We start from the raw sequence: 27,591 nt of genomic DNA on the forward strand, positions 1-27,591 counted from the left end.
AAAGGCATTTCTATTTAAAGTGTCTGGCATGTGCGGTCCGCCGGTGTCTGTGTTTTGCGGACCGCAAAACAATTGCGGACGTGTGAATGGACCCTAACTGAACCGCCTACAGAGGAAATCAAACAAGCTTAGAGCATCTATATCATGTAGCCAGCATTAGAACCAGGAGGTGAATGACCCCCTACTTATCTGCCAGTTTTCTACTACAGTGTTCTTTTTTCTTCACGTGTTTGTGGTTTTTCTTTGTTTCTGTCTATAGATGTTATTCTCATTAATAATGTCTATATTTATAGTCCTTTTACCAATTTATTTTTTGTATATTTAGCGAATTTTGATATCACCATGTTGTTTTACTTTCAATTTTCTTCAAGCTGGCAAGTCCGCCATTGCGGTGCTGCATGTAATTTTTGTCTTCCATGTGAAATCAGTGGGAACAAATGGCACAAGAATGGAATTGATAGGTGCATTTTAGGGATTTCAGAAAATAGAGCAAGTCCAGATCCCACCAACATTAGCCTAAAGCTGTCCACATTATTGGATGAGATTAAATTCCCTCCTCCTCCATTAAAGTGTTTATGCCATGATTGATGTAAAAAAAAAAAAAACGAAAACAAGACATCCTATAACTTTCTAACAAAGCTAGAACCAGCCCTGGTACTTCACATGGATCCAGAGATCTCCACATTCACTGCTCCAATTGCTCTGCTAGATTATCTTCAGCTCAGGGGTCGAGTCCTTTCTGCTGCAGCTCTCTACCAGAATATGTGGCTGGTGGCAGTTGAAGATTTAAACTGAGCACATTTGACCAGCTCAGTGAGACGGACAAAAAGTAAGGAAAAGAACAAACAGCAGGTGGCGCTGTACAGATACATTTTGTTGAATAGCTCACTGGCTATACAAAAGTATTCAGATCCAGGTGCTGGTTTGCAAAATGTAGAATATGTTTAATGACACAACCCCTTTAATACATATTATGTCTACACAGGGTTGTCCTCCAGCATCATACCCATACATACAGTCCTGGTCAAAAGTTTAAGACCACTTGAAAAAATTGCAAAAAAAAATCATATTTAGCATGGCTGGATCTTAACGAGGTTCCAAGTAGAGCTTCAACATGCAACAAGAAGAAATGGGAGTGAGACAAAACATTTTTTGAGCATTCAATTTAATGAAAACAACGAATAAACTGAAACGGGCTGTTTTTCAGCTGATCAAAAGTTTAGGACCACACCTCCAAAAAAAAAAACGAAATCCAACTTCCAAACATGAACTCAGTAATGAGTAGCTCCACCATTATTGTTTATCACTTCAAAAATTTGTTTCAGCATGCTTGATGCAAGCGTTTCCATGAGGTGAGTGGGGACATTTCTCCAAGTGGTGAAGACGGCTGCACGAAGGCACTACTGTCTGGAACGGTTGTCCATTTTTGTAAACTTCCCTTGCCATCCACCCCCAAAGGTTCTCAATTGGATTTAGATCAGGGGAACACGCAGGATGGGCCAAAAGAGTGATGTTATTCTCCTGGAAGAAGTCCCTTGTCCTGCTTGCATTGTGTACCGTAGCGTTGTCCTGTTGAAAAAGCCAGTCGTTACCACACAAGCAAGGGCCCTCAGTCATGAGGAATGCTCTCTGCAACATCTGGACATAGCCAGCGGCCGTTTGACGCCCCTGCACTTCCTGAAGCTCCATTGTTCCACTGAAGGAAAAAGCACCCCAGACCATTATGGCGCCCCCTCCACTGTGGCGCGTAGAAAACATCTCAGGTGGAATCTGCTTGTCATGCCAGTAACGTTGGAAACCATCAGGACCATCAAGGTTACATTTTTTTCTCATCAGAGAATAAAAATTTCTTCCACCTTTTGAATGTCCCATGTTTGGTGCTCTCTTGCAAAGTAAAAACGAGCAGTTCTGTGGCGTTCAAGGAGACGAGGTCTTTGAGGACGTTTTTTTGTTTTTGAAGCCCTTCAGTCTCAGATCCAGTCTGATGGTTATGGGGCTGCAGTCAGCACCAGTAAGGGCCTTCATTTGGGTTGAGGATCGTCCAGTGACTTTTGTGTCAGATCCTTCACCTTTGACTTACATTGTCATGACTGATTCGTCTTGCTCTGCATCCCAGGACGCACTCAAAAGGGCTGCTTGCAGCGCTGTTGTGTGCATATTGGGGATTCATATTGGGGACAGCCAATTGGATCCTTCGGCTCAGTGCTGACGAAATCTTTTGGGTCTTCCACTTGACTTTTTTTGTTCCATTACTCTCAGGATCATTTTAGAAATTCCAAATGACTGTCTTAGGCCTCTTTCACACTTGCAATGTCCGGATCCGGCGTGTACTCCACTTGCCGGAATTACACGCCGGATCCGGAAAAACGCAAGTGAACTGAAAGCATTTGAAGACGGATCCGTCTTCAAAATGCGTTCAGTGTTACTATGGCAGCCAGGATGCTATTAAAGTCCTGGTTGCCATAGTAGTAGTGGGGAGCGGTATACTTACAGTCCGTGCGGCTCCCGGGACGCTCCAGAATGACGTCAGAGCGCCCCATGCGCATGGATGACGTGCCATGCGATCACGTCATCCATGCGCGTGGGGCACCCTGATGTCACTCTGGAGCGCCCTGGGAGCCGCACGGACTGTAAGTATACTGCTCCCCTGCTCCCCACTACACTTTACCATGGCTGCCAGGACTTTAGCATCCTGGCAGCCATGGTAACCATTCAGAAAACGCTAAACGTCGGATCCGGCAATGCACCGAAACGACGTTTAGCTTAAGTCCGGATCAATGCCTTTCAATGGGCATTCATTCCGGATCCGGCCTTGCGGCAAGTGTTCAGGATTTTTGGCCGGAGCAAAAAGCGCAGCATGCTGCGGTATTTTCTCCGGCCAAAAAACGTTCCGGTCCGGAACTGAAGACATCCTGATGCATCCTGAACGGATTTCTCTCCATTCAGAATGCATGGGGATAATCCTGATCAGGACTCTTCCGGCATAGAGCCCCGACGACGGAACTGTATGCCGGAAGAAAAGAACGCAGGTGTGAAAGAGCCCTTACTGCGTCTCACCTCAGCAGCAATGGCGCGCTGTGAGAGACCCTGCTTTTGCAGTTCAACAACCCGACCACGTTAAAGGGAGAGTTTTTTTGCCTTTGCCATCACAACGTGTGACTACCTGACAGAAAATGACAATGAATCCACATCTTTGCACTGATTTGGCCTTTTAAAGGCATGTGGTCCTAAAATTTTGATCAGCTGAAAAACAGCCTGTTTCAGTTTAATCGTTATTTTCAATTAATTGAATGCTCAAAAAATGTTTTGTCTCACTCTCATTTCTTCTTGTTGCATGTTGAAGCTCTACTTGGAACCTTGTTAAGATCCAAAATGTAAAATATGTTTTTTTGCCATTTTTCAAGTGGTCTTAAACTTTTGATCAGGACTGTATTACATTACTTCAGAGAAGACACAGTCGGCACTCCGTATGTCAGTGATGCGGTGCGCGCGTCCAGAGTAAATCCACACGAACTTGCACAAAGAGGACTGGCACTCGCTCAATTAGTAATTATGGAATATTTAATGGTCACGTACAGGAGGCAAGTGACACGTTTCAGCTACTATGAGCCTTTCTCAAACATGTATTACATTACTGACAGGATAGACTCCTAAGTCAATGGATTCTGCCTCATTGTACCGTATGTGCCATACGAAGTGTGCCGTCCTCTCTTGTCCAGATTAACTTCATATTGTGATGTTGGTGTTTTAACCCAGTGGGAATAGTGTACAAAAGATGAAAAGGCCCTTTGTGCATAACGAAGTGGTAAAATATCATGCCATGTGCACATTTTCTCTGAACGCCCTGGGGACGAGTACCTGTGTAATACGCTCTACCGCCATGCCAGCTGCGTTACAATGTGCTATAGCAGCACATAGCTCAGAATGCTGAGCGTGGAGTCCATATCTGAGGTTTAGTTCATTCCACAAAGCAAAATTCCACCTCCTATCAGCGAAACCATCTGAAAATAAACCCCCTGTCGTCTGTATGTTTGCACAAGGGGGTAGGGGAACCAGAAGTATGCATTTATGTTCTGCTGGATGTCCTTTCAGACATTCCACGCAACATACGGTTTTAATTTTTGTAAGCATAGACTACTGCTTAATGAGAGAGCTGGGGTTGGGTAGAACATGCATTGTAAAGGATCAGGATGTAAGTGCTGTCATGATTGGGTCTGTGCAGGCTTTTGTCACTTGTGCTTTGTGTATGAGGACTAATGGTACACGTGGGCTGGTGTATTAGCCTTTGTGCAATAGCTTAGAGATAAATCGCCTGAGCAGTGACCTCATCCATTCACATGTTGCACCTTCTATGGGACCTAGTGTCATATCTAGTGATATCCGTCACATCGAGGACAAAGCTCCGTGCCATGTGGCATCTGCAGACATTACCGAATGGGTGGATTCAACTGGAGTCCTGTACAAGTATTGTGGTTGTGTGCCGCCATCTAGTGGCAGATTTAAGGAACTTTACTCATACTCAAATAATTTCACTACAACTAACGTTTATTATCGAGTGGAAAGAGTGCATGATGTGTTACCGCAATAATTATTCATAGTTTCTAGTCTAGGTTTCTTAGTGATCCACAGATTGTGTAGGACATTAATAATAAAAAAAATAATGTGTATAACAGCTGATTAAAGGGTTGTTAAAAATTTTAGGGTACGGCCATACGGTGCAGCTGCCAAGTGGCGCAGCCATGCAGGCCGCAGTGATGTTCAGCTAACTAATTAGTAACTAATTTTTTTATTTTTTTATTGGCTCTGTGGTTTTGCCTGTTACTGCATGGCTAACATCAGTGAGTACTAAATATACAGTTTGTAATGAGTTAATTGAATACCGCCATGGCCACGCGGTTAAAGACACACAGCAGCTGAATCTTGGGCTACTTTCACACTAGCGTTCAGGGCTCCGCTTGTGAGTTCCGTTTGAAGGCTCTCACAAGCGGCCCCGAACGGATCCGTCCAGCCCTAATGCATTCTGAGTGGATGCGGATCCGCTCAGAATGCCTCAGTCTGGCACCGTCTGTCCTCCGCTCAGCAGGCGGACACCTGAACGCTGCTTGCAGGGAGGCAAACGGATCCGTCCAGAGTTACCATGGAAGTCAATGGGGGCGGATCCGTTCGAAGGTGACACAATATGGTGCATTTTTCAAACTGATCCGCCCCCCATTGACTTTCAATGTAAAGTCTGGACGGATCCGTCTGAATACAAATTACACTTAGACTTTTTTTCTGAAATATAATGCAAACGGTTCCGTTCTGAACGGATACCATCGTTTGCATTATAGGAGCGGATCCATCTGTACAAATACCAGACGGATCCGCTCCGAACGCAAGTGTGAAAGTCAAACCCTCAAAGTCTAGGCCCTTCCTCCGTGGGCTAAACATGTCAGCAGCGCAGTCTTTACTATTAGGCTACTTTCACACTTTCCGTCATGATCATAGAACCAACCGGCTGCATCCGTTATGAATAGATCCGGTTGTATTATCTCTAAAATGGCAATGACGGATCTGTCTCTAAAACCATTGTAAGTCAATGGGTGATGGATCCGTTTTCTTTTGTGTCAGATCCTTCACCTTTGACTTACATTGTCATGACGGATTTGTCTTGCTCTGCATCCCAGGACGCACTGAAAAGGGCTGCTTGCAGCGCTGTTGTGTTCATCAGGGGAATGCAGTGAAACAGAAGGGAAAGCATTCTGGTGCTCTCCGTTCCCTTCAGTTCAGTTTTGTTTCCATTAACAATGAATCAGAACAAAACTGATCCTATGACGGATCTCAATAGCGGAAAGGGAAAACGCTGGTGTGAAAGTAGCCTTACCTTAGATTCATGATTATACATTGTGGTATGTGCTGCTTATGTTCGCTCATCAGTGCAGATCGGCTGTTGTGATCAGTGTTAAATTTCTATGGGGTTTCAGCCTCTGTATATAAACAGGAGTGTTTCAGTTCACTAGCAGCAAGCAGAGATCATTTATATAGTAAGGAATGGAAACGCATTGGGACAGATTTAATGCGAAGATTTAGACAGTACAAGCATAGACATCTAAAGATGTGCCATTGTTCTCACCGTGGCCGATGCTGAATGGTAAATCTGGCACACCGTTACACTGTTTATTTTAAAGGGGTTCTGCAGTTTTTTAAAAATGATGCTCTATCCATTCAAGTGACCAGAGCTTAGCTGCGCCCAGGCCAGTGATACTAGTCGTGACGTCACTGGGCCTGTGGTAAACAGCGAGAAGGCCCCAGCGCTACTGCCAGCACCGCTGCCTTCTCAAACAGCTGATCGGCAAGGGTCCCGGGTGTCGGACCCCCGCCGATCAGATGCTGATAATCTATTCAGAGGATAGATCATCAGTTTAAAAAAAAAAATGCAGAACCCCTTAAAAGGGGGAAATTTATCAACCCCTCTGCTCCAGAAAACGGGCACAAAATTTTGCGACTTCTAGGCACTGCTCACCACTTTCTAAAGTAGCGAGTGGTGTGGGACCTCTGTAGGCAACCTGTCGCATCATTTACTATAATTACGCCTGAAACCTGGCACAGGTTATGACGAAAATCTACACCAGTTCCTATGCTGGTGTAGATCTCCACTTTGGCGTGCAAACCTACACAGATGTGCCACAAACATTAAGTGGAATGCGCCTTTTAGTTTATTTTGCTTCAAAATTCTGGCCCAATTTTGGCACACATTGTAGCATATTAAGTCCTGCTAAGGTCACAACCTATTTTCAGTAGACCACACCGCCTCTTAGAGGGCAGAAGACGACCCTTAATAAGTGTGACATTTGCAATATTAAATCTATATTGGGAAGTTGCAGAATACAATTATTGAAAGGTGTTTCGATCAGGTATTAGGGTTGTGTGCTACTTCTGCAGCCAGGGATTGGCAGCAGTGGTCACATGTCTGTGTCAAAAGGGACCAGGAAGAAGAGACTGGTGGGGGGACCTGGTAGGCATTAGTATGAGAGTGACAGGGGTTCAGAGAGGTTAGTATTTCTTTTAAAGCATTCTCCTAATATGCGAATTAGCTCTCTTCAAAGAGAAATAAAGTGATATCTGTAGTGCCTCCAAAAGGCCAGACAACGCCTTTATAGATTGTGCAGAATATCACTGCAACTCTGCAATGCCCACCTAAATCTTCAGTGTGGTTCTACCAAATTTTTTAACATTGCATCCTTAAAGAAATGTGCTGTTTGGAACTCATCCCCAGGGAACTAGAGGGGTACTGTACAAGTTTTCTCAACTACAACTGATGACAGTATTTGACCATATTTTCTGAAAAAAGGCATTGCTTGTAACGTTAGCCAGGTTCTGATATGTAATACAAACTTTTATCTTTGCAAACTGGAAGAGAGAGACCAAATTCACTTTTGGCAGAATTCTCCTGGGGAGTGGCATATACAACCGAATACTTTGGTGCTAAACAATGGTGGCACCAGTTTTCACTGGTCTCTGTGTGACTCAGCTCCAGTCCACTGGGTTATTAGTGGTGAGATTTGGCCTATCTGCTTTTACACACTTCAGGGCAATTGATGGAGTTAAGCATTTGTAAGGCTGCTCATTCCTGATAATTGCCCCAGGTAAATGTGGCCAAGTAGGCAACATGCATCCCTATGCTGGCATCTGGGCTGGCCAGTGTGGTCTTCTCAATAAATAGTGGCGTCTGGGGCCAAACTTCCCCATTGCCAAATTGAATGGCCAATTAATACCTGGAGTCCTTCCAGATGCAGCACTGCCACATGCAAAAATCACATAATGGTAAAAACATATGAATAAAAGCATCACTTCAAAACAACAATCCCCATTTTAAAGGGGTTGTCAGAGCAATCCCCTTCCATACCCCCTTCTTCCCCCACTCAGCCCCTCTGACATGAGCATCGGAGCATGTCAGAGGGGCACGCAGGGCAACAGGCTTTTTCTGGAGATCCGGTGCCATGCAGTGCTAAGGCGGGGCTAAAGCCCACCCATCAGTGCCGTCATCGGGAACGCTGCTAAGTGGAAGCTTCCGCCTAGCAATGTAAAAAATGTAAACAAAAAAGATCTTGCCCTACGCGATAAGGCACAGGGCAAGGGAGAGAATCGGAGGATGAGATGCTCATGTCCGAGGGGCTGAGTGGGGGAAGAAGGGGATATGTCCGGGTTCAGCAGTGAATCTGAACAACCCTTTTAAGGGCATGGAGACTATTCCATCCATAAGCAGCATGCAGGAAGAATCTCTAGATTTGAATTTTTAAATCTGATTTATGAATTGTTTTAATGCATTTTTTTTTTTTTTTCCCATCATTTAGAACCCCCCTTCGAAAAAAAGAAAATTGGAAAAGCCACGTAAGCCCATGATGTTTTCTGTGTTGGAGACGACAGTGAAGATGCTTATGGACAAGTTTGACTGTTCAGTTGACTCTGAACATGTCCCCGTGGTCACGGACTGCTTAAAAAAGATACTTACTGATCTGAAGGTAGGCATTAAGACTATCCTACATAGGACGCTTCAATCCCCTGGTGTATAGTGTATATACCTGACCACTGAGGCCAGTGACTAAGCACGTCATCTGCACTGGATCAGTGGGGGACTGGAGAGGAGAGTACTGCTTTTGCCATTATTATTATTATTATTATTATTATTATTTTAGGACATTTTGCTGCTTTTTTAGTTTTTTGAACTGCTCAACAACCCCTTATAAGCAAACCTGTCATCGTGAAAATGCTGTCTGCAAGCAGCATGTTGTACGTTAAGAAATGCTGAACAGATTGATATAGCTTTATGTTAAAAGATTTATTAAAACTAGTATTTTTTTTTCATTAAAGGGAATGTATCATTAGAAAATAGCCTATTGTTTAACCACTTAAGGACCACAGGTTTATACCCCCCTAGTGACCAGGCCCTTTTTTACAAATCGGCACTCCACAACTTTAGCGGTTTATTGCTCGGTCATGCAACTTACCACCCAAATGAATTTTACCTCCTTTTCTTCTCACTAATAGAGCTTTCATTTGGTGGTATTTTATTGCTGCTGACATTTTTACTTTTTTTTGTTATTAATCGAAATTTAACGATTTTTTTGCAAAAAAATGACATTTTTCACTTTCAGCTGTAAAATTTTGCAAAAAAAACGACATCCATATATACATTTTTCGCCAAATTTATTGTTCTACATGTCTTTGATAAAAAAAAAATGTTTGGGCAAAAAAAAAATGGTTTGGGTAAAAGTTATAGCATTTACAAACTATGGTACAAAAATGTGAATTTCCGCTTTTTGAAACAGCTCTGACTTTCTGAGCACCTGTCATGATTCCTGAGGTTCTACAATGCCCAAACAGTAGAAAACCCCCACAAATGACCCCATTTCGGAAAGTAGACACCCTAAGGTATTCGCTGATGGGCATAGTGAGTTCATAGAACTTTTTATTTTTTGTCACAAGTTAGCGGAAAATGATGATGATTTTATTTTTTTTATTTTTTCTTACAAAGTCTCATATTCCACTAACTTGCGACAAAAAATAAAAAATTCTAAAAACTTGCCATGCCCCTCACGGAATACCTTGGGGTGTCTTCTTTCCAAAATGGGGTCACTTGTGGGGTAGTTATACTGCCCTGGCAATTTAGGGGCCCAAATGTGTGAGAAGAACTTTGCAATCAAAATGTGTAAAAAATGACCGGTGAAATCCGAAAGGTGCACTTTGGAATATGTGCCCCTTTGCCCACCTTGACAGCAAAAAAGTGTGACACATCTGGTATCGCCGTACTCAGGAGAAGTTGGGGAATGTGTTTTGGGGTGTCATTTTACATATACCCATGCTGGGTGAGAAAAATATCTTGGTCAAATGCCAACTTTGTATAAAAAAATGGGAAAAGTTGTCTTTTGCCAAGATATTTCTCTCACCCAGCATGGGTATATGTAAAATGACACCCCAAAACACATTCCCCAACTTCTCCTGAGTACGGCAATACCAGATGTGTCACACTTTTTTGCTGCCAAGGTGGGCAAAGGGGCACATATTCCAAAGGGCACCTTTCAGATTTTGCAGGCCATTTTTTACACATTTTGATTGCAAGGTACTTCTCACACATTTGGGCCCCTAAATTGCCAGGGCAGTATAACTACGCCACAAGTGACCCCATTTTGGAAAGAAGACACCCCAAGGTATTCCGTGAGGGGCATGGAGAGTTCCTAGAATTTTTTATTTTTTGTCACAAGTTAGCGGAAAATGATGATTTTTTTTCTTTTCTCTTTTTTCCTTACAAAGTCTCATATTCCACTAACTTGCGACAAAAAATAAAAAATTCTAGGAACTCGCCATGCCCCTCACGGAATACCTTGGGGTGTCTTCTTTCCAAAATGGGGTCACTTGTGGCGTAGTTATACTGCCCTGGCAATTTAGGGGCCCAAATGTGTGAGAAGTACTTTGCAATCAAAATCTGTAAAAAAATGACCGGTGAAATCCGAAAGGTGCACTTTGGAATATGTGCCCCTTTGCCCACCTTGGCATCAAAAAAGTGTGACACATCTGGTATCGCCGTACTCAGGAGAAGTTGGGGAATGTGTTTTGGGGTGTCATTTTACATATACCCATGCTGGGTGAGAGAAATATCTTGGCAAAAGACAACTTTTCCCATTTTTTTATACAAAGTTGGCATTTGACCAAGATATTTCTCTCACCCAGCATGGGTATATGTAAAATGACACCCCAAAACACATTCCCCAACTTCTCCTGAGTACGGCGATACCAGATGTGTCACACTTTTTTGCAGCCTAGATGCGCAAAGGGGCCCAAATTCCGTTTAGGAGGGCATTTTTAGACATTTGGATCCCAGACTTCTTCTCACACTTTCGGGCCCCTAAAAAGCCAGGGCAGTATAAATACCCCACATGTGACCCCACTTTGGAAAGAAGACACCCCAAGGTATTCAATGAGGGGCATGGCGAGTTCCTAGAATTTATTTTTTTTTTGCATAAGTTAGCGGATATTGATTTTTTTTTTGTTTTTTTCTCACAAAGTCTCACTTTCCGCTAACTTAGGACAAAAATTTCAATCTTTCATGGACTCAATACGCCCCTCACGGAATACCTTGGGGTGTCTTCTTTCCGAAATGGGGTCACATGTGGGGTATTTATACTGCCCTGGCTTTTTAGGGGCCCTAAAGCGTGAGAAGAAGTCTGGAATATAAATGTCTAAAAATGTTTACGCATTTGGATTCCGTGAGGGGTATGGTGCGTCCATGTGAGATTTTATTTTTTGACACAAGTTAGTGGAATATGAGACTTAGTAAGAAAAAACAAAAACAAAAACAAACAAAAAATTTCCGCTAACTTGTGCCAAAAAAAATGTCTGAATGGAGCCTTACCAGGGGGGGGGGGTGATCAATGACAGGGGGGTGATCAATGACAGGGGGGTGATCAATGACAGGGGGTGATCAATGACAGGGGGTGATCAATGACAGGCGGGTGATCACCCATATAGACTCCCTGATCACCCCCCTGTCATTGATCACCCCCCCTGTAAGGCTCCATTCAGACATCCGCATGATTTTTTACGGATCCATGGATCGGATCCACAGAACGCATGCGGACGTCTGAATGGAGCCTTACAGGGGGGTTATCAATGACAGGGGGTGATCAGGGTGATCACCCCCCTGTCACTGATCACCCCCCCTGTAAGGCTCCATTCAGACATCCGCATGATTTTTTACGGATCCATGGATACATGTATCGGATCCACAAAACGCATGCGGACGTCTGAATGGAGCCTTACAGGGGGGTTATCAATGACAGGGGGTGATCAGGGTAATCACCCCCCTGTCACTGATCACCCCCCCCTGTAAGGCTCCATTCAGACATCCGCATGATTTTTTACGGATCCATGGATACATGTATCGGATCCACAAAACGCATGCGGACGTCTGAATGGAGCCTTACAGGGGGGTTATCAATGACAGGGGGTGATCAGGGTAATCAGGGTGATCACCCCCCTGTCACTGATCACCCCCCCTGTAAGGCTCCATTCAGACATCCGCATGATTTTTTACGGATCCATGGATCGGATCCACAAAACGCATGCGGACGTCTGAATGGAGCCTTACAGGGGGGTTATCAATGACAGGGGGTGATCAGGGTAATCACCCCCCTGTCACTGATCACCCCCCCTGTAAGGCTCCATTCAGACATCCGCATGATTTTTTACGGATCCATGGATACATGGATCGGATCCACAAAACGCATGCTGACGTCTGAATGGAGCCTTACAGGGGGGTTATCAATGACAGGGGGGTGATCAGGGAGTGTATATTGGGTGATCACCCGCCTGTCATTGATCACCCCCCTGTAAGGCTCCATTCAGACGTCCGTATGCTTTTTGCGGATCCGATCCATGTATCCGTGGATCCGTAAAAATCATACGGACGTCTGAACGGAGCCTGACAGGGCGGTGATCAATGACAGGGCGGTGATCAATGACAGGGGGGTGATCAGGGAGTTTATATGGGGTGATCATGGGTGATCAGGGGTTTATAAGGGGTTAATAAGTGACGGGGGGGTGTAGTGTAGTGTGGTGTTTGGTGCGACTGTACTGACCTACCTGAGTCCTCTGGTGGTCGATCCTAACAAAAGGGACCACCAGAGGACCAGGTAGGAGGTATATTAGACGCTGTTATGAAAACAGCGTCTAATATACCTGTTAGGGGTTAAAAAATTCGGATCTCCAGCCTGCCAGCGAGCAATCGCCGCTGGCAGGCTGGAGATCCACTCGCTTACCTTCCGTTCCTGTGAGCGCGCGCGCCTGTGTGCGCGCGTTCACAGGAAATCTCGGCTCACGCGAGATGACGCCAATCGGCGTTAGCGTAGCCTGGGAGCGCCGCGGAGATGACGCCTTTCGGCGTTAGCGTGGCGCCAAGTGGTTAAAGGTGTTGTCTGAGATATGGCATGTAAACACTGCAGCCAATCACTGTCCTCCCTTGAAGACCAGGATTAGCTTCAGCGGTGACATGCAGGTGTATGGTAGTTGACCACTGCAGACAGGAGGACCGGGCCAGCAGCGCATGAATGGCGCTGGAGAAAGAGGTTAACATTAGTATAACATTTTTGTTTTACACCATTAGGGGGCTTGCCAAAGATTTTTTATTATCTTGGACAACCCCTTTAATTCAAGTTTACATATTACACATATTTTTGAACATTTTTGGTAATATGTTACTTGACGATATGTATATTAAAAAAAAAAAATCCTAAAAGCCTGCAGTCTTCATACTGGCTTCTAGGTCTTATAATATGTTGATATTTCTGCTCTGTACAGGTCAGTTTTCAGTAGTCAACTCGCTATCATTACAGCCAGGACAACATTGACAGATAACACCTCTTCATAGAGAACACAGGAACCACCATTCACAATAGGTGACTGTCAAAACATATCTACTCATCTCCTGTCCAATGTGTTTTCTGTATCTATAAGTGCTGTTAACAGAAGCTCAGACAAGATGGACACCCCATCGGGTTCAGTACTGGCTGGTACCTCTGTACCAAAGCAGACTTTGGATTCCTGTTTTAGGGTCCATTCACACGTCCGCAGAATGGGTCCGCATCCGCTCCGACCCATTCATTTTGTATGGGGCAGGAATGGATGCGGACAGCACACAGTGTGCTGTCCGCATTTGCGGAGCGCGCCCCTGCTCTTCCAGTACGCGGCTCAGGAAAAAAATAGAACATTTCTATGGGGGTGCCGGCCGGGTGTATTGCGGTTCCGCAATGCACTACAGACGTCTGAATGGACCCTTAAAATTATTTTAAAGTTGTAGAATCGAAGCACGAAATCATTCACCATAGTCACACGCCACGTTGGACTTAATGAATTTTATCTCGCCACAGCACATACATTTTAATGCTGTATGGAGACACGTCTACGTAAGGCATTAAAACGAAGTTTAGGAACGAATCGTCATCGGATCTTGGATCCGAAGCTCGATTCGCCCACCCCTTATTATAAGAAATTCAGGTCTATAGCTCAATATACTAAGGACTCATTACCAGCATTTATTGTGAGCTGTAAAATAATTACCACCAAAATAATCTAGTCAAATACCATCAGCCTCACGGACTAAAAAATTTCACAAAGGCAAAAAAGAAAACGCCCATTTTTAGAAATTTTTAGCAACCCTGTGCAGGGTGGCAGAAGTACAGATCGCTATGTACAGTTCTTGGAATATTAATAAGTGGAGAAGAGCTCCACTATAAAAAGCCTGCTAATGAAATGAAAATCGGAAATAGGGCAACTAACAGTAATAAGGTTTAGTAGGTCTTGTGGACATTGTTTCAGGTTTTCCTTGTTTTATAAATAAATAAATAAATGGTTTTATTGTTTCTTTTACATATGAAAACTAACTTTAAAGGGGTTGATCACTTTATGTTGAGTCTTTTCTAACGTGTGGGCGGAATGAAAATGGATAACTTGCCTATTAAAAGTTCTGCTCCGTTTTCTTGGTCTGGAAAGCCCCACTCCTGGTACAGAGCTGTCCTCTCTCTCAACAGCAGACCACTAAAGTCCATAAAATGGCAGAATAGGGGGACACGTGATTCGACACATCCATGAACAATCTGTACATGCATCTGTTTGCTGCATGTTCAGCACCTAGTCAGATTTTAGTTGCTGCCATTATCATCTTATTGTCCCTCTTTTCTGGTGGATATGTAGACAAGATCCAGCAAGCAAACTAATGTACATTTGAAAAGGACCCTTCCACTTGCCATGTGTCCTCCTCGGTTCAGTCTGTCTCTGGCCCGGCCTCATCATTCAGCACTAGGTAGAAAGAGAGCTTATGAGAAGTAGGGTGTACAGATGGCGCTTTGCATGGAGGCTTCTGTGCTTGCGCTTCTCTATTGAACTGAAGCCTCACCCAAGTGCGCTCTTCTGTCCTAGATATGCCGTGAGCCAACTGTGCAGTGCACATTCCCCCCACCCCTTGTTCTGAGCAATGGGCGACACACGGCAGGTGGAAGAAAGGTGGGCCATGCTCTTGGATTGCATACTAGAAATGCTGACACAAGTGGAGCGTCAAGCTTTCTATACATCCCTTAGTTTGTTAATAAGACCCTTTCTACATATCTACCAGAGGCCAGCTGTTTCTTGAAGACGTCATTCAAGAAGGACAGTAATGTAAAAAGAGCAGGGAGCTATGACCTCAGGCGGCCCTGTGGAAACAGTAAACTCTTACATAGGTCCTACACTTCCAGGAAACTAGAGCATGTGTAGAATCATAGGACCCTCCATCTCCTGCCATTTTTTATGGACATGAGTCATCTACCGGTGAGTGAGAAGGCATTCTGAACCAGGGAGTGTGGTTTTCCGGAACATTTAATGATTACTGTATATACAGTATAGCAGGGGTGTCTAACACGTTTTCACTGAGGGCCACATTGGCATTATGGTTGCCTTCAAAGGGCTGGCTTCTGGAACTTGTCACCAGAGTCTGCAGTGCAGCCCTATGTAACACCACAGATAACACCAGTGCTTATCAAATAGTGGGGAGCGCCCCCCAGGGGGGGCGCCAGGCTCCGTAAAGGGGGGCTCGTTCAGGGCCGGCCTTTGGGGTGTGCGGCAGTGTAATATGCGGCAGGGAGATGAGCGCTTCCATTGTGGAAGCGCTCATCTCCCTTCCTCTGATCAGAGGCCGGCGCAGTACGGAGCGGGGGCCGGGGGAGGGACTGGGAGGAGGAGCTGGGGGCCGGCAATAGCGGTGAGGCGGGGCGGTCACTGTACTATAGCCCCGCCCCACCGCTCCCTCCGGTATACTAGTAATAGTACCGTATATCCGAATTTCTTCTGTATAATGCGCGTCCCTCATAAAGCAGGCGGTGCAGGCACGTGACAAGTGACGTCACTGAGGGACGCGCCGGTCCGCCTGCCGGCATTATACAGAAGAAATTCGGATATACGGTACTATTAGGGCACACGGAATCTGGATGGCACAGTTAAGGGGTGGGGGGTCTGTGGATGGCACTGTTATGGGCTGGGGGGGGCACTGTGGATGGCACTGTTATGGGCTGGGGGGGGCACTGTGGATGGCACTGTTATGGGGTGGGGTGTCTGTGGATGGCACATATATAACAGTGCCAGCCACAGATCCCCCTGTAACAGTGCCAGCCACCGATTCCCCCCATAACAGTGTCTGTCATCCACCGATTCCCCCCATAACAGTGTCTGTCATCCACCGATACCCCCATAACAGTGTCTGTCATCCACAGATCCCCCCCCCCCCCCCGTAACCTTACTGGCAAAGGGGGGGGGGGGGGGCTGTTATTACTGGCACAGAGGGGCTCTTATTACTGGGGGCTGTACTTATAACACAATTTTATAGACAAATGATACTATTTACAGTTGCGCGGGGGGGGGGGGGGGGGGAGATTGGCGCGTGAAATGTTTTCTTCTTCCTAGGGGGGGCATGACAGAAAATAATTGAGAAGCACTGGATAACACCGTGATAACGCTATGAGTACAGATAATGTAGTGGATGTCACCTGCAGTCCTATGTAACACCACAGATAACACAGGGATAACGGAGTACGTTTTTGGTTTTAAATGCAGCCCTATGAAGCCGATACAGTTCATATTACTGGGGGACAGACTAGTGGACTGTACTTTACTAGTTCACTTCCACAGACTCCAGACTATGTCGCCAGAGACGCACAGGGCAGTGGCCACAGGCGCGTCACTTGGCCAGGCAGATGGCAGGCTGGCAGCTCCCACACTTCGCTCCTGCTTTCCCTCTGAGGACTGCAAAACATACAACTTCTCTCTGTGGCGTCATGTGCAGCCTTGATGTTTGGATGGCCTGCCGCCAGATTTAGCTAACCGCCAGTGGTTCCCTGTCTTTCCAGAGCCTTGCAAGGGCCCCACAAAATGACAAGGTGAGCCGGGCACAGGCCTTGAGTTTGGCACGTGATATATATATACAGACGTGGACAAAATTGTTGGTACCCTTTGGTCAATGAAAGAAAAAGTCACAATGGTCACAGAAATAACTTTAATCTGACAAAAGTAATAATAAATTAAAATTCTATAAATGTTAACCAATGAAAGTCAGACATTGTTTTTCAACCATGCTTCAACAGAATTATGTAAAAAAATAAACTCATGAAACAGGCATGGACAAAAATGATGGTACCCCTAGAAAACACAGAACATAATGTGACCAAAGGGACATGTTAATTCAAGGTGTGTCCACTAATTAGCATCACAGGTGTCTACAACCTTGTAATCAGCCATTGGGCCTATATATATGGCTCCAGGTAATCACTGTGTTGTTTGGTGATATGGTGTGTACCACACTCGACATGGACCAGAGGAAGCAAAGGAAAGAGCTGTCTCAAGAGATCAGAAAGAAAATTATAGACAAGCATGTTAAAGGTAAAGGCTATAAGACCATCTCCAAGCAACTAGATGTTCCTGTGAGTACAGTTGCACATATTATTCATAAGTTTAAGATCCATGGGACTGTAGCCAACCTCCCTGGACGTGGCCGCAGGAGGAAAATTGATGACAAATCTAAGAGACGGATAATCCGAATGGTAACAAAAGAGCCTAGAAAGACTTCTAAAGAGATTCAAGGTGAACTTCATGCTCAAGGAACATCAGTGTCAGATCGCACCATCCGTCGTTGTTTGAGCCAAAGTGGACTACATGGGAGACGACCAAGGAGGACACCATTGTTGAAAACGAATCATAAAAAAGCAAGACTGGAATATGCCAAACTACATGTTGACAAGCCACAAAGCTTCTGGGAGAATGTCCTGTGGACAGATGAGACAAAAATCGAAGTTTTTGCCAAGGCACATCAGCTGTATGTTCACAGACGAAAAAATGAAGCATATCAAGAAAAGAACACTGTCCCTACTGTGAAACATGGAGGAGGCTCTGTTATGTTCTGGGGCTGCTTTGCTGCGTCTGGCACAGGGTGTCTTGAATCTGTGCAGGGTACAATGAAATCTCAAGACTATCAAGGAATTCTAGAGAGAAATGTACTAGCCAGTGTCAGAAAGCTTGGTCTCAGTCGCAGGTCATGGGTCTTGCAACAGGACAATGACCCAAAACACACCGCTAAAAACACCCAAGAATGGCTAAGAGGAAAAAATTGGACTATTCTAAAGTGGCCTTCTATGAGCCCTGACCTCAATCCTATTGAGCATCTTTGGAAGGAGCTGAAACATGCAGTCTGGAAAAGGCACCCTTCAAACCGGACACAACTGGAGCAGTTTGCTCATGAGGAGTGGGCCAAAATACCTGCTGAGAGGTGCAGATGTCTCATTGACAGTTACAGGAAGCGTTTGATTGCAGTGATTGCCTCAAAAGGTTGCGCAACAAAATATTAAGTTAGGGGTACCATCATTTTTGTCCATGCCTGTTTCATGAGTTTATTTTTTTACATAATTCTGTTGAAGCATGGTTGAAAAACAATGTCTGACTTTCATTGGTTAACATTTATAGAATTTTAATTTATTATTACTTTTGTCAGATTAAAGTTATTTCTGTGACCATTGTGACTTTTTCTTTCATTGACCAAAGGGTACCAACAATTTTGTCCACGTCTGTATATATATATATATATATATATATATATATATATATATATATATATATATAATCTATTTGTGTGTTTTTTGTTTAATTTTTTATTCTTGTCACCCACGCATCAGAAAAAACTCAACATAAAGAGGCCAACTTCTTTAAGTAACCAATATTGCATTTTTTTTTGTTGAGAAATCTGCATTGGAACCGCAGTAACCATGTATAAATCAGAGGGCCACAGTTTCTGTGGTTTTTGCATAGATTTCCATAATATAAATGAACTTGTTGCCTCAGATAAGTAGTCTCTTTGTCCCATCACATTGCACACACTCAGCCGTACACTATAATGCAGACGCTGCTATGATGGAGAACGTGTCGTTTTGCTCTTGCAGTCCCTTTCTCCCATCTCTTATTTAGTATGTGAGCTAAGCGACAATCCAAATGTGTGTGTTTCCATATGAAAATGTAGAATGACAGATGGAAGAACAGATGAGTTTGCGAAATATTATATCAAGTTTACACAATTTGCTAAAAGTTAATTGACAGTAAACAGCCAAGCATGCTTAGTCTTTAGAAAGAGATGCCAGTAATGCTTAGTTAGTGCGGAGTAATGGCAGGGAGCATGGTTAGAGCAAGGACCCTAGCAGTCCCTTTATTGGAAAGTGTGTACAGGAAAGAATTTTAGAATATATACAGTAATGTGCAGAAGTTTTAGGCAAGTTCGGGAAAAAATGCTTCAAAGTAAGAATGTTTCAAAATAGAAGTGTTAATAGTTCATTGTTATCAATTAACAAAATTCTAAGTGAATGAACAAAAGAAAAAACTAAATTAAAGGGTAACTGTCTTTTTTTAATTTATTTTTATGTAATTGGATTGGTCTGACTAAGTTTACCTTAGTTTTGTGTAGGTATTGAATTACCTGGTAATTGCAGCATGCTCTTTCCTCACCCAGGCCTTTCAGTGGTGCGGCTAAAACAGCTTTTCTAGGTGTCCTCTGTCTCCTATCTTCTATATACAGAAGACGGAGGACGTAGTAGTGGGCCGTCCCGATTGTACCGATATTCGCGATAAAAATTTGCGATTAGAATATTCGCAATCAGCTACTCAGGAGGAAGAGGGCGTGTTTAACCCCTTAGTGACCAAGCACATTAAAAAAAAATTGCATTCCAAGAGCTAGAACTTTTTTTTGTTTTTTCAAAAATGTACTTGTAGGAGGTCTTATTTTGTGCAGGACAAGTTATAGTTTTTAATGCACCATTTTAAGTACATGTAATGATTGATTAAAGCCAGCCATTTAGCTAAAACCCCCTTTGTTTACGTCAGTAAAAACACATATGGGTGGTCACTAAGGGGTTAAGTCTGAGAAAGCCGATTGGTTGGGGTGAGTCTGCGCGTTCCGACTTACAATGTAAGTCAATGGGGACGGATCCGCTTGAAGATGACACCATATGGCTCAATCTTCAAGCGGATCCGTCCCCCATTGACTTTCAATGTAAAGTCTGAACGGATCCGCTCAGGCTACTTTCACACTTAGAAAATTTTTCTAAGTTTAATGCAGACGGATCCGTTCTGAACGGAGCCACCGTCTGCATTAAAATGAGCGGATCCGTTCAGAACGGATCCGATCGAACGCAGGTGTGAAAGTAGCCTAAGACCCTCCATGGGGGGCACACATCTAAAGTCAGCCAGTTTAATAACCATGTTTCTGATGACAGAAGCCCTTTAATACATGACAATATCCTGGTAGCCTTAGAAGCATTGATTGACATTGTATGCTGCTATTTAACCCTTTCACTACTGTATTTTTATTTATTTTTTCGTTTTTGCGTTTTCATTTTTCTTCACTATTATAACTTTTTTTATATTCCCGTTCACATAGCTGTATGAGGGCTTATTTTTTGCAGGACAAGTTGTACTTTCTAATGCCACTATTAATTACGGCATACAATGTAGTGGAAAGTGGTTTAAAAAATTCCAAATCAGGTTGAAATGGGGGGAAAAAAATGCAATTCCTCCACTGTTTTACATATTTTGTTCCAACAGCATTTAGTTTGTGTAAAAACTGACCCATGCCTTTCATTCTCTGAGTCAGTACGATTACAACGATACCCCATATGTATAGGTTTTTTTTTATGTCTAAATAGTTTAATGTAAACTTTGAAAAAACGGGAAAAAAAATTTACATCACCATATTCTGACCCCTATAACTTTTTTATAGTTATATCTACTGAGCTGTGTGGGGGCTCAATTTTCGGTCACATTTTATATATTTATTTATTTCATGTTTATAATATATTTAACAGTTTTTTTTTTACTTATTGTAATGATTTTGAAGCTCATATGAGTAAAAAATAATAATAATCTATCTTTACATTTTTTATTTTGAACAATCATGTACTTTTTAAAATGACTTTTACTGTTTATTGCTCATTTGTTATGTTGGCCTGCCATCTGGTGGCCAAAATAAGAATTGCATTCAAACCAGTTACTGGCATCCCCATTGGCCGTAGGGGATGTCGGTAACACTCCTGGAAGCTACTCTGCACTTCTTGTCCTAGCTCAAGCCATCTCACCAAAGACATAGAGGTTCTGTCACTAGAACAAATTGGAAGCACAGGGCTATTTAAGCTGGCCATAGATTAATGTCGGCTGAACATGACCATTTCAACAGGACGAGCTGACCATGTAATGTGTAAGGGGGCATTCTAATTCTTCCACATTGACAGATGTCAACGGAAACAAGGTCCTGGTATTTGGAATTCAACATGGCCAATCCTTTTGTTCTCAAGGACATATGCCACTACCAAAGGTGTCTTACAAAGGTTACCTAAAACTTATGACCAGCTTTCCACTTGCACTAGCTTCACTAGTAATATGCCGATCAATGCATTTAGTGAGAAAACCTATTAAAAGAATCAATTTGGCATATTAACATCTTAAAGGACAAAAGTGAAGGACAGCTCAGCTTTTTGCTGTGATATATTTCTAGATTTTCTTCTGATAACATAAAGTCCATCCATATGCAGTCTAAAAGTTTTTATGCATGTCTTTCAGAGTTGTCTGGAGGAATGGCCACTGTACATTTATGATGTGTCCTTGGGTTTGAACATAGTGTTCTAGTACATCACTTTATATTTCCAGTATTTCTTAGTATTTCATTGGTGTGTTTTTATTTAATTCAGAAGATTGACTTATTTTCCTACAGGTACAACACAAACCTGTGCCCTGTGGGAACGGAGAAGAAAGTTTATTTTTGACAGCAATTGAGAACTCCTGGGTGCACATTCGGAGAAAGAAGAGGGATCGAATGAGACAACTGAGAGAGCTACCTCGAGCTCCTGAGGAGAGTTTTCTGCTAGTTCAGAAAGATGAAAGACAAGCTGAAGATGAAGAGACCACAGAGAAAACAGCATCCCCCAGTGAGAAGAGTGTTTCTACTTCTGGTATAGATGAAGCTGCAGCACGACCTCCAAATCCTGAAGACGCCATTTCTGAATCTATAGGGGAGGACTCCAGGCAATTGCCAGAAGAAGTGAAGGACACATCTGCCCTAGGTCAGATCACTGACGTTGATGAGCACCAGAACACAATGGAAGCGTCACAACCCTGTAGCAGCAACTCTGCCTTTCTTTTTAAATGTTTAATAAATGTTAAGAAGGAGGCCACCAATGTATTGGTAGAGATGCACTGGGTGGAAGGGCACAATAGAGACTTGATGAACCAACTGTGCACATATTTGAGGAACCAAATCTGCAAAATTGCCACCAGTTAGTTCTTCTGTAACCAATCAATGCTCATGTTCTCTCCTATGTCTTATTTTACACAATGTTCTAGCAGTCTGAAAGCCCTGCCATTGGAATAATTTACTGACATCCCAGTGTCCTTTAAATAAAACCAGTTTTGTTGAGGACCGTGTTTACACATTAATTTGTGCTAGAGTTTGTGTTAATATTTTACTTTTTGTCATTTATAAATATGCTACATTGGTTACATACAGCCAGTGCAAGCGTGAAAACAAGAAAAATAAATTTCTTGCTGTGCTATTCAAACCCTTAAATAGAGCCTAACAGGGGACACGCTATTGCAAGAACGGGTAAAGAACCTTTTCTAATTGTTACTGCACACACAGTTGTACTATTCATGTCTTTTATGGAACACATTGCATAAACATCCACAGTGCAGGGAGGGAAAGTAAGTGAATGTATGTGTTAAAGGAGTTCTCTGGGAATTTAAAATGGCCGCAAGCAACCTGTCCTAGAATGTGAGCAGGACTGCTTGCCTCCATTAGCAGAGCCTCCTTTGGGGGTGAGGAGGCAGGGCCTGACTACCCATTATGCTCTGGCACTTGCAAATGCTAAACATTGGTGAGCGTTCATGTTAGACTGTTTAGCCATAATGGCATATTGTAGGCAGGATCACATCTTTACTGTCTATTGGTACAGTATGTAGTGAGGCCCCATCACCTCACTTCCCTAGGTAGCTCTGCAAGGGGAGGCAACCTGTCCTGCTCACGGTTAGCCAGAAGCCTACTCCACACTGATGAGGGGCAACACCCCGAAACAGCTGTCTGTGGATGGATAACTGGCTTAGGTCTTCCCCGTCACATCCTTAAAGCTTGTAAAAGAGCGGGATCTTGACATAGGGGCCACTTAATATGGTGGATTTGGTGATCTCTGTAATGGGGACACCCCTTTGCGCGGTGTTTCCTTCCTTTGAGAGATATCTGGCTTTCACTGTGTTAAAGACCCATAACTGGAGCTCCACAATTATTTTGTATAATACTGCTCACGTTGTAGGACAGGTTACTTGAGGCCATTTTAAATGATTCCCGAAGAACTCCTTTAATGACTTCTCCAAAAGGGTTTTCAATTAAGTGTGTGTTTTGATTGGCGCTTTAAATAAAGCACAGTGACTGACCAATCTTCTCAAGACGTGTTATAGAGATGCATTAAGCTGGAAATGGCTTCAAAAACATTGCTAAGACCTGGTTGTACATCAATCTTTCGATTATGTGCAAAAAGAGAAAATTCAGGACTTTTGCTATTCTCTGTAGAAGTGGGCATCCTATGTTCATGTGTCCACTATTAGAAAAACAAAAATGGTGTTCATGAAATGACACCGTGAAGGAAGCTACTGCTTCCCAAAAATAACATTAAGACCTGTGTCAGGTTTTCCTGAGACCACCTTGATGTGTCAAAATGCTTGTGGAATGTCCTGTGGACAGATGAGACAAAATGCACAAAGCTATATTTGGAGGAGAAAGAACACCAATATCTTATCCTGACTGAATGGTGCAGGGAGTGTTATGGGTCTTATAGGAGTGGTTTGGGTCTGGTTTGCTGCCTGGATGCCTAGCCGTCATTGAGAGAACAATTAATTCTAAGGTGCATCAAAACCTTTTACCAGAGAATGCTTGGGCAGCAGTCCATGACCTCAAGCTGAACAGACATTGGGTGGTAAGAACACAATGACCTCAACCACACAAGTAAATCGACTAAAGAATGGTTGACAATGAAGAAGAATTTCCTTGAAACGGCCAAGGCAGAGTCCTGACCATAACCCTATTGAGACGCTGTGCCATGACCTGAGGAGCACAGTGCACAAAGGTCAACTCAGAAATGTTGCTGAACTGGAACATGTTTGCAGGGAAGAGTAGTCCAGAATTTGTCATTAACATTGTACAGATCCTATCTGCAGCTATAGAAACATTTGGTGAAATGATAGCTGCTCAAGGGTCCACTTCTTTTCTCCGGGCAGTATTCAATGCATCCGATAAAGACATAAACAGTACAACTGTTTTTGCTATTATTCTAGTCAAAATCAGTACAATGCAGCAACCAATGCATTAATTCAGGTAATTCCAAATTGTACACTTGCTTTTTGTTGCTGCCCTGAGAGCAGAATATAATTGAGAGCTAACATGCAATCTGTGATATACATGTATAAGTTTATATGATTTGGAGTAGGATTTCTGAGTAATAAACTGAGTGAATATTGACAGGACTCCTAGGAGAGAAGGGGAGAGTCCTGATTACCCTGCCCATCCAGGATGATTTGACAACTTTTCTTTCAAAGAAGGTTGTCGATCACGGTGTGTGGGCAGGGTAATCTGAGCCCCGATGGCGTGACGGGGGGAATCCCTCTCTCCCTGTATCTGACATCTTAAATGCAGCAATTGCTCCATCCGAGTGGTTAAACTGCTGGGATTGGAGTTATCTCTGATCGCAGACACCGCAGCAGAGTCAGCTGTCGTACCATCCCCATGCTATACATTTATGGTGCTTGACCCTAACTACATAGTGCCGGCACTGTAGATGTACAGTGGATGATGTCAGGAGGTTCATTTTGAGAGGAATCTATTCTGAAACACATTTAAGTAATTTATCAATGACAGTGTTACACTGCCAGATCATCGCTAACGAGTGTTACTACGAAAGCTTGTTAGCGATGATCTGGCAGACTGCCAGTGTAATGCCTCATTCACACGTCAGTGTTCTGTCGGTGATTTTGAGCCAAAACCAGGTGCGACTCTAAACATAGAACAGGTGCAGATCTTTCCCTTTTATACCTTATGTCTGTGGAGGCTCCAAACTTGGTTTTGACTCACAATCACTGATGGAAATCACTGACCAAAATACTGACTTGTTAATGAGGCTTAATACAGCCTTTAATTTTGCAACAAATGTCACTAGGGTGTACATCAACCGAAGCACAGAACTAAGGGGGTCATTTGTCACACATAAATACTCCTAAATTAGGTGTATTTCTGGCGCAGATTGCGGCACAAAGATCCTTTGCGCCACAATCTGCGACTTCTCCCTGCTTAGACCATTTCTAAGCAAGTTTAGGCGTATCAAATTATCTAAATGTAAGACAGCTGTCTTATATTTATAAGTGGCGGAGAATCCACCAAAGTTATATGGAGGCCAGCGCCTCTTCATAACTGCAGGTATAGGGTTTATTAAGACGGGTGTCTAGAACGCCGGTCTTAACCCCTTAAGGACTTAGGGCGTACCGGTACGCCCTATTTCCCGAATCCTTAAGGACTCAGGGCGTACCGGTACGTCCTAAGTTTAAATCGCGATTGCGGCGCCCCGGGGGTTAATCCGAACAGGATGCCGGGGGGGTCATGTGACACACCAGGGAGCTCCCTCCCTCTCCCATCGGGGGGCTGCTGTGCCTTTGCAGCCCCCAGACAGGATGGGGTCACAGAAGGAGGGAGCCCCCCCCTCCTTACCCTTCCCAGTCTTCTCAGGCATCCTGCTGTCCACGGTGCTGAACAGATCTGTGCTAAAGTACAATACACTATATAGTGTACTGTACTCTATTATACAGAGATCAGACCCACTGGATCTTCAAGAACCAAGTGGGTCTGTAAAATGTAAAAAAAATGTGAAAAAAGTTAAGATTAAAAAAAAACATTATCACTGAATAAAAAAATACACTACACATATTAGGTATCGCCGCGTCCGTAACGACCTGATCTATAAAACGGTCATGTTACTTTCCCCGCACGGTGAACACCATAAAAATAAAAACTATGAGAAAATTGAAATTTTGCCCACCTTACTTCCCAAAAAAGGTAATAAAAGTGATCCAAAAAAGTCGCATGTACGCCAAAATAGTACCAATGAAACCGTCATCTCATCCCGCAAAAAAATCATACCCTACCCAAGATAATCGCCCAAAAACTGAAAAAACTATGGCTCTTAGACTATGGAAACACTAAAACATGATTTTTTTTGGTTTCAAAAATGAAATCATTATGTAAAACTTACATAAATAAAAATAAAGTATACATATTAGGTATCGCCGCATCCGTATCGACCCGCTCTATAAAAACATCACATGACCTAACCCCTCAGGTGACCACTGTAAAAAAAAAAAAAAAACGGTGTAAAAAAAGCAATTTTTTGTCATCTTGCGTCACAAAAAGTGTAATAGCAAGCGATCAAAAAGTCATATGTACCCCAAAATAGTGCCAATCAAACGGTCATCTCATCCCGCAAAAAAATTAGACCCTACTTAAGATAATTGCCCAAAAACGGAAAAAACTATGGCTCTTAGACTATGGAGACACTAAAACATTTTTTTGGTTTTAAAAATGAAGTCATTGTGTAAAACACACATAAATAAAAAAAAATATTGTATACATATTAGGTATCGCCGCGTCCGTGACAACCTGCTCTATAAAATTACCACATGATCTAACCTGTCAGATGAATGTTGTAAATAACAAAAAAAACGTGACAAAAAGCTATTTCTTGTTACCTTGCCGCACAAAAAGTGTAATATAGAGCAACCAAAAATCATATGTACCCTAAACTAGTACCAACAAAACTGCCACCCTATCCCGTAGTTTCTAAAATGGGGTCACTTTTTTGGAGTTTCTACTCTAGGGGTGCATCAGGGGGGCTTCAAATGGGACATGGTGTCAAAAAAACAGTCCAGCAAAATCTGCCTTCCAAAACTCGTATGGCATTCCTTTCCTTCTGCGCCCTGCCGTGTGCCCGTACAGCAGTTTACGACCACATATGGGGTGTTTCTGTAAACGAAAGAATCAGGGCCATAAATAATGAGTTTTGTTTGGCTGTTAACCCTTGCTTTGTAACTGGAAAAAAAATATTAAAATGGAAAATCTGCCAAAAAAGTGAAATTTTGAAATTGTATCTCTATTTTCCATTAAATCTTGTGCAACACCTAAAGGGTTAACAAAGTTTGTAAAATCAGTTTTGAATACCTTGAGGGGTGTAGTTTCTTAGATGGGGTCACTTTTATGGAGTTTCTACTCTAGGGGTGCATCAGGGCGGCTTCAAATGGGACATGGTGTCAAAAAAACAGTCCAGCAAAATCTGGCTTCCAAAAACCATACGGCGCACCTTTCCCTCTACGCCCTACTGTGTGCCCGTACAGTAGTTTACGGCCACATGTGGGGTGTTTCTGTAAACGGCAGAGTCAGGGCAATAAAGATACAGTCTTGTTTGGCTGTTAACCCTT

General features: G+C 43.2%; 1 protein-coding gene across 3 annotated transcripts in view; it reads left to right on the forward strand.

Annotated features, from left to right (window-relative positions):
• METTL16 (methyltransferase 16, N6-methyladenosine) overlaps nt 1–22,504 on the forward strand; it is a 154,873-nt gene extending 132,369 nt beyond the window's left edge. For all 3 annotated transcript variants that reach the window (XM_044286949.1, XM_044286948.1, XM_044286947.1), the window contains exons 9-10: nt 8,334–8,501; nt 21,800–22,504. In XM_044286949.1, coding sequence (XP_044142884.1) covers nt 8,334–8,501; nt 21,800–22,366 — 735 coding nt within the window. In that variant the 3' untranslated portion in view covers nt 22,367–22,504. The remainder of the gene's footprint in view (nt 1–8,333; nt 8,502–21,799) is intronic.
• The last annotated feature ends 5,087 nt before the right edge of the window (nt 22,505–27,591 follow it).

This window comes from Bufo gargarizans, chromosome 3 (genome assembly GCF_014858855.1).
Source record: "Bufo gargarizans isolate SCDJY-AF-19 chromosome 3, ASM1485885v1, whole genome shotgun sequence".
In the NCBI taxonomy this organism is placed as follows: Eukaryota; Metazoa; Chordata; class Amphibia; order Anura; family Bufonidae; genus Bufo; species Bufo gargarizans.